Source organism: Podarcis muralis, chromosome 5 (genome assembly GCF_964188315.1).
Source record: "Podarcis muralis chromosome 5, rPodMur119.hap1.1, whole genome shotgun sequence".
NCBI lineage: Eukaryota > Metazoa > Chordata > Lepidosauria > Squamata > Lacertidae > Podarcis > Podarcis muralis.
In genome coordinates, this window is record NC_135659.1 from 50428793 (window position 1) to 50441142 (window position 12350).

Genomic DNA, 12350 nt, shown 5'->3' on the forward strand with positions numbered 1-12350 from the left:
GTATTATTACGCTCAGGTTTTTTTTAATGCACTTTCTCCGCCATTGCCCGGCATTCTTCATGGTCAGATGCCTGCTAAGCTTCTTCCTCACAAGCAGGTGAGTAAAGGGCGGGTGGGGAGGTTGAAGCTATTCATGCCACTAATTAGCAGCCATTTTTCTTTAGACTGAGGGAAATAGGAATGTTTCCCCCCAGCCAACCGGGCCCCAGGAATGAATTGGAGGCAAACAAGCCAGGGGATAAAGGGGTAGGCGGGTGTTTTCCTGCCTCAGTTGGCAACTGTTTCCCTAATAAAAAGAGAAACATACTTGAGGAGGGGGCTGCAGGCCCTAATTAGAAGGAAGGGGATTAGAATAGTGAAAAGGGGGCTTCTCTCTCTCTCTCTCTCTCTCTCTCTCTCTCTCTCTCTCTCTCTCTCTCCTGTATACAGGATCCCTGAGTTAATGAGAAGAAAGGACTTTTGGGGGTGGATGGAGTCAGCATGCAGGGGTGCAGGTCCCCCTCCTTCCTGATACAGCTCAACTGCCACTCCTGCCACCACCCCATGGGAGAGAGGATGGCCTGATTTAGGAATAGGGATTGTCTGAGGAGGCTGCACCAGTTTTGATCTGGCAAAGCAAGAACCAAATATCAATAACCATGTGCCTTGGGAAGGGGAAGGGCCCAACCTCTGGTGCCCTCACTTGGGAGTTGGTTTGATAGTTTTTTGTCCTTCAGAACAAAAACGTATGAAATGGAGATCTTGGCAAATGTTTCGATCTTAGAAAATTTTCTGGCTGAGGGAGTGAGTAGCTGGGAGTTCGTCTGCTTCCACAACAGGTGTTGAGTGTGGAATCGCCCTGCCTTAGGTGCTTATATTTCACAGTGGGGTCACACAACATTGCCCAATATTGTAACCCTCCTGTGTTTTCCCTGTGCTGCTTCTATCTTTCTTCTTACCACAGAAAGTCTGCCTTTTTTTTAAGGGACAGTTGTAGCTGCCTTGAGCGCTACTCTAACTTCTTATTAAAGTTGGATATTTTTACTTTATTTATTGAAATACTTGTATAGTGCAGTTTCATTTAAAAAAATAGAGCAAGTCCAGTTGAGGCATTCAGTGAACTGTCTGCTTCATCTGTACTGGATCAGTTGTGATGTGAGGATGTAGAAAAACTGCTTGAAAAAGTGTGACTGACAAACTGTCACCCCTTGCCCATCTCAGCTTTTTAAAGCTAGTAATGAGGGTTGACTGGGCGAGTTCAGGGAGTGATCAGTGCTTCATTGGAGGTGGGGTAGTACCATTCTCCATGAAGGAGGTGGTGGTCATCCCCTTCTTAAGAGGTCCCCCCTGGACTTTAAAGTGCTAAGCAGCTATTACTCAGTGGTGAATGTCCCCTTTGGGGGCAAGATGCTCAAGAGGTGCTTAGTGCAGTCTCACTCAATGCACATTGCTTAATATCTGGTACTTGTTATTCTACTTGTTTATCCCCGCTATCCTGGATGTAGCTCTTTCAATGGCTGTTTAACTTTGGCAAAAGGCAAATTTTATTGCATGCACCTAGCACAACCTTCTCTAGCCTGGTGTCCTCCAGGTGTTTTGAACTACAACTCCCATCAGCACTGCAAAAACATCTGGAGGGTACCAGGTTGGCGAAGGCTGGCCTAGTACAAGACCCAAGAGTAAGAAAATTAGGGGTTTCTTTCCCTTGTAGACTGCCCATATAGTCACTTCTGCACCTAGCAATAAATGCTTCTGGTTTTCAATATTATGCTCACAGCAGATTCCAAAGAAGATTGATTACTGCGTACTATGTCCCTGCCACTTTGGACAAGTCTCTGGAGTTTGAAAATAATCAAATAGCAGTAGGGACAATGGTTTAGGAAAGGAGCCCAGGGATAATATTAGTATAGGGCAGAGTGCCTCAAATTCGCATCATTCCCAGAATTACATCTGGTTGATTGCTACCAGGCATTTTCATCTGCCCAGAAAGTTTATAAAAAAATTAATGGAGTGGTGGCTGCTGGTGGTATCTCAGGCTATTTTCTCTACAACCCACATTACATTTGTTTTAATCCCACCCTCAGGGTCCCATACAGAGTTCTCCCCACTTACCCCATTTTAACCTCACAATGCCATCATAAGGTAGCTTTGTTTCCCAGTGAGCTTCGTGGCTGAGGGGGATCTCTGGTCCTAATGTGGTAGGGGCTGCCTCATTAATCCTGGCAGGAACTCCTGTTTCACTTGGGCACTCTTAGGGCCCTGCTGCTGAAGTCCAAAGAACCTAAAAGTGCATGAAAGAGGAGAGACCACTGCCCCTCAGCCCATCAAGCTTCTTGTCCTCCCATCGAGAGCCATATCGTAAAGCTGGATGAAGCCAGATCACACTAGGGTATGGGAGAGGGATCACTTATTTACCACTTCCGTTTACCGTTTCCGTGTGCTGCTCTGGTTTCGCCAGAAGTGGCTTAGTCATACTGGCCACATGACCTGGAAGCTGTCTGCAGACAAACGCCAGCTCCCTCGGCCTAAGGAGCGAGATGAGCGTTGCAACCCCAGAGTCGTTCACGACTGGACCTAACGGTCAGGGGTACCTTTACCTTTACCTTTAGGAAACACAAAAAACACATGGCAGTGTCAAATCTGGGATGGAGAAGATCCCTGAAAAGGAAAAGCCCATGTGGGAGTGAGTCAGTCAGGACTGCAGGACTCCTGTGCCTTGAACAGTGGCTTGGTTGACAGATGGATGGTGCAGTATTCCTTACAGCACCACCTGCTTGCTAAGGATACCTTTGTCTGTTGCATAACTGTCACGGAGCTTGCAGAGGTACAGGAACCTGACTAGAGCAGATAGTTTAACAATTCCAAATAGGAACAGCTGGGAGCATCCTCGACATTGCTGTGGGTCAAGAGGTGGCCTGCCTCCTCACCTGCACAGAACAGTCACAGGATAGATCCTGTACCTGTGAGAAAAGTAACCCATTGAGAAAGTAATGGGAAACAGGAAGTAGCTGGAGCATATAGCCCCTGAATTTGCATGCACAGAAGGCGTGAGGAGTCTGCTTTGAGTACACTTTGAGTATGGGGTCCTCGCCGTGGGATCACATTCACCCAGTGGCATACCAGCTACACTGGCTCCCGGTGGAGTACAGGATCAGGTTTAAGGTGCTGGTTTTAACCTTTAAAGCCCTATACAGCCTAGGACCCTCGTACCTACGGGACCGCCTCTCCTGGTATGTCCCGTGGAGGACCTTACGGTCTTCAAATAAAAACATCTTGGAGATCCTGGGCCACAGGGAGGTTAGACTGGCCTCGACCAGAGCCAGGGCTTTTTTGGCCCTGGCCCCAATCTGGTGGAACGCTCTTGTCACAAGAGACTAGGGCTCTGTGGGACTTGACATCTTTCCGCAGGGCCTGCAAGACGGAGCTGTTCCACCAGGCCTTTGGCCAAGGCACAGTCTGACCCCCTCTCTCCTTCTGTAATCTTCATAGAATTCTAATCCAATGGTTGCCATTAATTTGATTCTGAATTGATTCTAGAGTGTATTTTAATTAATTGTGTGATTTTATGTACACTGTGCTATTTTTACCTGTTGTTAGCTGCTCTGAGCCCGGCTTTGCCCGGGAAGGATGGGATACAAATAAATTATTATTATTATTATTATTATTATTATTATTATTATTATTATTCCCTCTTGGTGATTGTAGTGAAACACTGTGTCCAGCCATCGCTTGTTCTGTTCCATATGATCCTGCAAGGCAAAAGTATTCATGACTGGTCAGTAGGGTTGCCATATTTCAAAAAGTAAAACCAGGGCACCCCAAAAGTTGTTTTTTAGGAAGACTCCCTAACCCGAAAGTTGTACTGGTCAACAATGCCATTGGCTGGAATGGAGTGCCTCATATTTGGGGGAGACAGCACTCCCTGCTGTTGGGAAAGTGTTGGAGCAATACAGTTCAGAAAAGACACAGTATTCACACATGGCAAAGGGGTGTAGGATCATGGGAGACAATCAGTGCAGTTATGCATTAGATTAGATTAGAGCTAATGTTTTACCACCCACCTGTCAAAAGGTGGCCTAGAGGGTGAGCCAGATCTGGACCTGACCCACTGGGCATATCCATTTCCTTACCTCTGCTATAGTGTAGGATTGTACCCTACGATTCTGAATTTCCAAATGCGTGTTATGTACCAAGCCCAAATGTCTTTGAATTAAAGAAAGTTTACTATTTCAAATTTTCCACCATTCCATATGGAGATGAAAATGAATTTTGAAACATCAGACTCTCATGTGGGATGGGGATTCCATTTTTGGCTGTACTCTAGCACAGACATGCTCAGGAGACTTACATTGTTCAGAGAGCTTCCAGATGTGGGGAACCTTGAAGAAATGAAGTATTAAACAAAAACAGTGAGAGCTCGCTCAGGAGAAATACTGGAGATGGACTGCCTTGCCTAACTGCCATTTATTCATCATGTTTGCACAAGCCCTGCCTAAATGTTCTTTAGTCCTGATTTTGGCCCAGATAAACACAAGGTGATTTTTTTTTAAGTTGTCAGTTCTGTCGTTAATGTACATCTTACAATATGGAAAAACATGTTTGCATATGTTTTGATTTCTTTGTTTAAACATTCAGTTCTATAGGATCAGCAGAAGCACAACACTTTTGATTCGTTCATACATCATAGCTTGACTCTTTTTTATGTTATGACTTTTGGAAACATTAAGTGATTACTGCAGAGCATATATAAGCATTCTGCATTCCCATATAGAAGGCACTCGGGGACCACAGCTCGAAACCATTCAGCAATGAGGCCCAAACTGCTGTTATAAATACAAAATAACCCCATTTATAGTACTTCCATTGGCTATATTAAAATTTACATGCAAATATACTGCAGAATGTGAGGCTATCCCTCAAAATTACTTCTGTTGCCTAATTTTAGTCTTTAAACAATCCATCTATAGTCTCTCTAGGTAAGAACACAAAAGTATGGGCAGGATTCAGCGACTAAGCCCCATAAGTAGAAGCACACAAGGACTTCCTCTAGCGCAATGGTGCTTTCCCCCCACATCTCCCCCCTGCATCCCCATTTCCTCCCAAATTGGCTCAGGAGAACTCCAAGAACAGTATGCAGGGGGAGGAGAGGGCAGATCGTTCCATCAGGCAAGAAGATATGTTTGCGCTATTGGAGTAATCTGCTTAAAACTAAAGGGCAGCACCAAGATAGTAACCGGTTCTGAACTTTCATAGGCTAGGTTTCATGAGCCCCTGAAGGAAATGAGGCAAACTTCTAATCCTTTGGGAGCCAATGCATGGAACCTCTAATGCCTAGGTACCAGGTTTTTTTGGGTGTGTATGTCTTTTTGTTCCTCATTAAAATAACTCCTTTCCATTTTACTCATTATATCCAACCTACACATACCCAAGTGACATATTGCTTGCTACCTAAACATACAGTCCACTTGGCAAGATTACATGTGGAAACTCAGTAGGTTCTAAATTACTCTGCTTTTGCCTTGTGTGGTCTCTCACAATGTTAAGCAAAATTAAGCTTCAGCACAGATTCAGCCCCTAAATGTTATGTTCTTGGTCTTGCTTCAACTGTTCGACCTCCCTCCCCACAATAAGCTTCTAGTTATCTTGAGAATGCTGTAGTCAAGCGGCTGTACTGAGTCTGGTTTTCTGCAGACCAGGAAGCAACAATGTCATTCTGGTCACTTCCAGACTGTATTTCATGGGAAAGAGTTGAGCGCATACCAAAGGTTTCTGCAATTAAAGTTAATTAAAAGGTTCAGTCACCCTAGTGCAGCAAATCCACTCTAAAAAAGAGCTGGACTTTTTGTGATTTGGAAAGTGATAGGGAAATGCATTGAAAAGAAACAGGAAGACACCAGAGCGGCAAATCAGGAAGAATGCTCAATGTTATATAGCCACCCTTCAAGCAAAGTAAATGTTCAATAAAGACAGGATATAATCTAACTTCTGTGTAAGGTTTCTGCAACCAAATCATGTTTCTGGAGTGCCATTCCCAGAGAGGCTCACGTGGCACTGATTCATGTTGTGGGCTTTCAGTGCCAGGTAGACCCCTGGAAAGCCAGGAAAGTCTTTTTAGTAGTTTTTAGATCTTTGGCGGGTGACGCGGGTGGCGCTGTGGGTAAAACCTCAGCGCCTAAGACTTGCCGATCGCATGGTCGGCGGTTCAAATCCCTGCGGCGGGGTGCGCTCCCGTCGTTCAGTCCCAGGGCCTGCCAACCTAGCAGTTCGAAAGCACCTTCAGGTGCAAGTAGATAAATAGGTACCGCATACCACCGGGAAGGTAAACGACATTCCGTGTGCTGCGCTGGCTCGCCAGATGCAGCTTGTCACGCTGGCCACGTGACACGGAAGTGTCTGCGGACAGCGCTGGCTCCCGGCCTATAGAGTGAGATGAGCGCACAACCCTAGAGTCTGGCAAGACTGGCCCATACGGGCAGGGGTACCTTTACCTTAGATCTTTGGCACTGCAGTTTCCTGTGCCAGTTTTTAAAATTGTTTTTATATTGTGCTGTTACTCTTTGTTTTAGAGTCAATGTATATATGCTTCCTTTTTTCTAATTTTGCTATCTTCTCCAGCATCTTGAAGCCTTCTGTACATTCACTGATGCAAAAAACAACAACAAAACACTGAAACGGTAGCTGAAGATGAATCTTATTTTTCACCTTATTTTCTGGAGATGATAATAGTGAGCAGCGAACAAATTTGTTTTTAAAGCCTCTCTGCTATTTCAGTGTTTCTGGGCAGAAAGGCTAGAAACTTTCCACAACCCTGGATTTACATCTGTCACCAAACCCGTGGCAGCTGTGTTTATATTGAACCTCGGTTACCACTAGCCGTAATAAAGCTAAAATTTCAGAAACATGCATGTCTTCCAGAGCCAATTTTGACAAAACCCAGTCAGACTCACTATCTGTATTGGCAGATATTCTAAACTGAAACAACGTGAGATTTCAAGTTTCACTGCTTCCCATCAGGCAAAAGTAGTCAACGGCAAGCACACACACAGAGAGAGAAATCCGCGCCAGGTTGTGCGGATTGACTTGCCCCATTCGAATCCAGCTTTACTCAGCCCAGATGTTCCTGGACTACAACTCCCATTATCCCTGACCATCGCAGGCTATGTTGTTCTGCGGCTGGTGGAAGCTGCAGTTTAACAACGGGGCAGGGGCGAAGGTTCACCAACGAGAAACAGTCGCTATTTTATTCTATCGGAGTTATACTTTGGGAAGCAAGAGGCAGCAAGCCACCCCACCCGCTTCCGCTCCCTTGAGCAGCTGGGAATGGGCTCCTCCTATCCGAATGAGCTTCAGAAAGACGCTCCTAGGAAACCTGCAGATCGGTAGCTCGGCGTTGCTGCCCCTGCGGGAATCGATAGCTCGGTGCTCTTCGCGCCCGGCTTATTTTCCCCGCCCGCAAGGAGGAGGATTGGTTGTTCGGCGCTCTTCCTGAGGGGAAACTCATCGATTCGCTCCGCGGGTAAACACGCTGGCGCGAGCCTATGCACGTTGCGGCGGCGCAGGCGCGGAAGCGACCCTGAAGGAAGGGGAAGTCACTGCGATTGGTTCCTTGTCACTCTGGCAGGCGACTAACCGGCAGCCTTTGGTTTCCAGGTGACAAGGTGAGGGGTGTGCTGGGCTGCGAAGCCCCTGCGCCCAGGTCCGGCGAGCCCACCGGGGGTTTCTTCGCTGTGACTGGGCAAGGAGGACCTCGGCCGTCTTCAGCTGTCCAGCATAATAAAAGAGGCCGAAGTTGCCAGGGGACATCATCAAACCCCGCCTCGTCTGCTTTTGAGGCCGGGGGCTGCAAACAGGCTTTAATACAGAGCTCAGTTGTGGGACGCCTTTGGCTTGCTTGCCTGAATTTCTAGCCCTCGCCAGGCCAACCCAGTAAGGCAAGTACTGTAAACACAAAGTAAAAGTAAAATTCAGCATGAAGCAATAAAGGAAAAGCCTCTGAGCATATGAAGAGTGTGTTTCCCCCGAGTTACCACAACCTGCCCTGTCCCAGAAGATTCAGCTCTGGCCCCTCTGGTTTTATAAACTGGATCATTGTGTTTCAAATTTTGAGTTCAGCTCTGAGGTAGGCATCCTTTGGGAGCAAGGTAGCCTGGTTGGGAGCGTGTTAATTGTCCGTAAATAAGAAATTAGGGTGATGGTTGTGCTCCAAGGCAGTGCAGAAGCCTGTAGATAAGTTCAGGGGCAGTTGCCTCAGGGTGACACTAGCTCTGCATTTTCTTCCCTAGGAGACTGCCTATTTGCTGATTCTGTTTCTAGATTGCTCTCTGATTTGTCTTTCCAGATCTTTGCCATGGAGTTTCAAGCAGTGGTGATGGCGGTTGGGGGTGGATCCCGCATGATGGATCTGACCTCAAGCATCCCTAAAGCTCTCTTACCTATTGGCAACAAACCCTTAATATGGTACCCGCTCAATCTGCTGGAACAAGTTGGTTTTGAAGGTGAGCACCAAACATTGCAGAATGCCTATGATAAGATGACTTGTAGTGTGAACAAATTACACATAATATCAGAAAGAAAAGAGAGGTGGCATTGTATTTCTTGTTTGCAGCAGGTGTAGGAATGAGCTACAAAGAAGAAGCAAAATTGGAGGATTTTGCTTCATATATGCAGGGCAAATAAACCCAAACTGTCACCCTACTCTTCAAGGGGTTTTTGAGGGAGGGGAATCACACAACATATAGTTAAACTATGGCATTTACTACCAGAGGATTTGGGGATGGCCTCTAATGTAGTCAGTTTTAAAGCGGAATTAGACATATTCGTGGATAGTAAAAGCCATCAGTGGCTACTAGTCATGATCCCAGGATCAGAGGAACAGGGTCTCTGAACACTGGTGTTGTGGAACAGCAGGTGCTGGGAAACAAGAATGGAAGAATTGCTTGAGAATTGTGCTCAAGTCCTGCTTATGGGCTTCCACAGAGGTGACTGGTTGGTTGCTCTGTGGAACAGGATGTGGCACTGGATGGATCTCTGTTCTGGTTCTGAAAAGCTTTTCTTATATTCTGATCCTTGACTGATATAGCTTGGTAATTCCTATATTTAAGTGTAGGGTTATATGCATTGGTGTTAAATATGAGTGTTCTATAGTACAGTCATGATCCAGAGGGATACATATGCCAGAATTATTCTTATTGCTTTTCACTTTTGGGATTTGGCATGCAAGCAGCAAAACAGTGCACATCAGCAGCATTATCTTTTGTTTTAAAACTGTTGTGCCAAGTTTCAAAAATGCCTTCTGAGTCTGAGAAAGTTTAAAGTTTAAGGGTTCTTGTAGGGCCAACTTCTGTGATGAAAACACAGAAAAAAATTGAATGTAAGCATTTTTTTAGGTTGCCACCACAATTAAATATAAAGAATATATGTGTCTCTCAAGAGATTATTTAATATGGGGCAGCTATGCGGAATCTGGATTTCTCTAGAATAGTTTGGTTCATTTTGATTTGATTCACCAGATTGTGGCTTGCAGTTAGTTTAAAGTACCGTATTTACTCGAGTCTAAGCCAACCTGAATATAAGCTGAGGCACCTAATTTTACCACAAAAAACTGGGAAAACTTATTGACTCGAGTATAAGCCTGTTCACCACACCACAATCCTGGTGGTGGCGGCGGCAGAGGAAGAACAAGCAGCCCAAAAGGGCTGATTTCGGGTTGCTCATTCCTCCTCCACCGCCTACAGCGGCAAAGGCGGAGGAGGAGGAAGGAGCAGCCCGAAAGGACCCTCACTCGAGTATAAGCCAAGGGGGGCTTTTTCAGCATAAAAAATGTGCTGAAAAAGTCTGCTTATACAGTACCTTTCTTCCAAGTGCATAGGTAACATTTTCCAGGTATAGCTTTCAAATAGTAAATTGTTGTTTGTATACTGCTTTTCTGCCCTAATAGTTCTCAGAGCAATTCACAGTAGTAAAATTGGATTTATAGGTAGATTACTGCCTCTGCAATAGTAAATCTGGAATACCAGGTACTACTTATGGTATTAAACATTGATGTCATCTGGCTCCTGGCCCTGTTCTCCTGAAATGTGATAGCTGCAAAGTGGGGTACTGGGAAACAGATGTTCTTCAATTGCTCCTCTCATGCAGGTACTCTTGCCAGAGATCAGACATTAGCCAAACTTACCCAACAAGTTTTGCTACCCCTAACAAGTGGCCCTGAGAGTTGCTGGTTTACCCAAGGTGTGTGATTAATAGCCTAATGGAGGAGTTGGACCTGTATTTCCCACATCCAAACTAAGCATTCTAGATACTCTTCAGAGTGAGGTGTTCTTACGTACCTATAAAGTCACATGTTTCAAACATGATCTGTTCATGTAAATATAGTGTGTCCATTTAAGTCCATGGAATGCCACACTGAGCAGAGGTGCTACTATTTCTTCTTGTTCTCCGTACGTTTTTGCTAACTTTCTTATAATTTGATTGTGAGCTCCTTTAAGTGATACTGTTGTCTGCAAGGCTCCTGTGTCACAAATACAAAATTAATGTCATAAAATACTTAACTCCACAAAATATTTAACTATTTACATATTCTACCGCAGATCATTTTTAGTCAGTAAAAAGCAGGTTTTCCAGATTTCCCACAATAGCAGCTGGTCTTGGGGGAAAACAAGCTTTGATTGATTCATATTTAGTTCAGTAGATGAGCATAATAATGTTATAACTTTTCGTAGTTGTACTCATGCAACATTTTCTTCTGCACTTTAGAAGTCATTGTGGTTACAACAAAAGAAGTTCAGAAAGTGCTAAACTTGGAGACGAAGCTGAAGCTTGATATTGTATGTATTACTGATGATGCCGATATGGGGACTGCAGACTCACTGCGGCATATTCATGAGAAAATAAAGGTATTACTGTATTTTAAAATTATACTTTAAATTATTCATTTAACAGAATTTTTAGTAGATATGGATAATGCAATTATGTATAAGGAAAAGCTAATAACACAATTAGTACAAATAAGTGTTCTATAATGAAGAAATGAAATAAACTTAAAAATAAATAAATATAAGAAATAGGGGAAAAAGTATTAGATTTCCCATATCTAGGTTTCCTGTATCAGATTAATGGTTGTTCTTTAATCATGGTACATCATGCTAAATCACAATTTAGTATGATAAAATGAGCTGCAGTGAACCTTTGCTCTCCTTTGCAACTGTGAGAAGGAGTTTGGAAGCATTTGCTTCTATTGTGGTTGTTGTACAGTCATACCTCGGGTTGCGAACGCTGCGGGTTGCGCGTTTTCGGGTTACAGATGCGCCGAATCCAGAAGCACCGGATTGGGTTACTTCTGGGTTTCAGCGCTTGCACATGCGCAGAAGCACTAAATCACACTTTGTGCATGCGCAGAAGTGCCGAATTGCGTCACGCACGTGTGGGTTGTGAACGCTGCTGGTTGCGAACGTGCCTCCCGCATGGATCACGTTCGCAACCCGAGGTTCCACTGTATTTTCAAAATCTGACAAACTGTGACTAACTATGGTTTGAAACAAGTCAACTTTGTGCCATGAGTTATGAAACTAGCTTATTTAATAGAACCATAGTTAACATTATTCCAAACTGTAAACTGTGGTTGAACTGTTGCTGTGCAACTAAAATCATCCAATCTCAATTTCATAGCAGAGCGGGGAGGCAGGGGCAGAACATGGTAGCCAGAGGTTTTCTGCAGCTTGTTCTTGTCTCACTGAACTATAGTGTAATGCCTATATGCAGCCAATAATTTTATAATTTTAGCAATCTGCCAGACCTTGTAAAGTCATGGATATGTTTTTGAACTTACTATTTCTCCATTATATTGTACTTGAGTGAATTTCAGTGAATAGATTTGCTGTTCATTTCAGTCAATCCCTGGGCACAGCATCTTTAAGATAATTCAACATTTGAACAAGTAGGTCATGTACACCATCCTAAGCTCCTTGGAGGAAGGGTGGGATATAAATGCAGTACATAAATAACTGTGAAATATTAACTCCATTATTTGTTTTGTTTAATACCCTTATTCCCAAATCGAGTAATATAAATACGTTCACTCCAGATGCCTAATAATTTTTCTAAGAGACTTAATCCTTTTGAAACACAGAAACAAAAAGGATGGATTCTTACCAATTTTGTGTATTTCTCATGGTGTAAGATATCGGTAAAACAGCTTTGTAAAAAATGTTTTAGATTTATGGGTGGGGGGGACCCAAACCAGAGCCTATGTAAACCAAACTTTTTCACACTGTTTCATGCCTTCAGTACTTTCCCTCTTGTAAGATATTTTGTTACAATTGTATAATCTCCATTGCATAAACACCATTGCTAGCTAATAACCAAGTATTTTC

General features: G+C 44.0%; 1 protein-coding gene across 2 annotated transcripts in view; it reads left to right on the forward strand.

Moving 5' to 3' along the window:
• The first annotated feature begins 7501 nt into the window (after nucleotides 1-7501).
• EIF2B3 (eukaryotic translation initiation factor 2B subunit gamma) overlaps nucleotides 7502-12350 on the forward strand; it is a 79288-nt gene continuing 74439 nt past the window's right edge. The window contains exons 1-3 of one of the 2 annotated variants that reach the window (XM_028733639.2): nucleotides 7502-7637; nucleotides 8318-8474; nucleotides 10735-10874. In XM_028733639.2, the coding sequence (XP_028589472.2) occupies nucleotides 8327-8474; nucleotides 10735-10874 (288 nt within the window). In that variant the 5' untranslated portion in view covers nucleotides 7502-7637; nucleotides 8318-8326. Of the gene's footprint in view, nucleotides 7911-8317; nucleotides 8475-10734; nucleotides 10875-12350 lie in introns of both variants that reach the window. The other variant, XM_028733638.2, reaches the window with a different exon arrangement.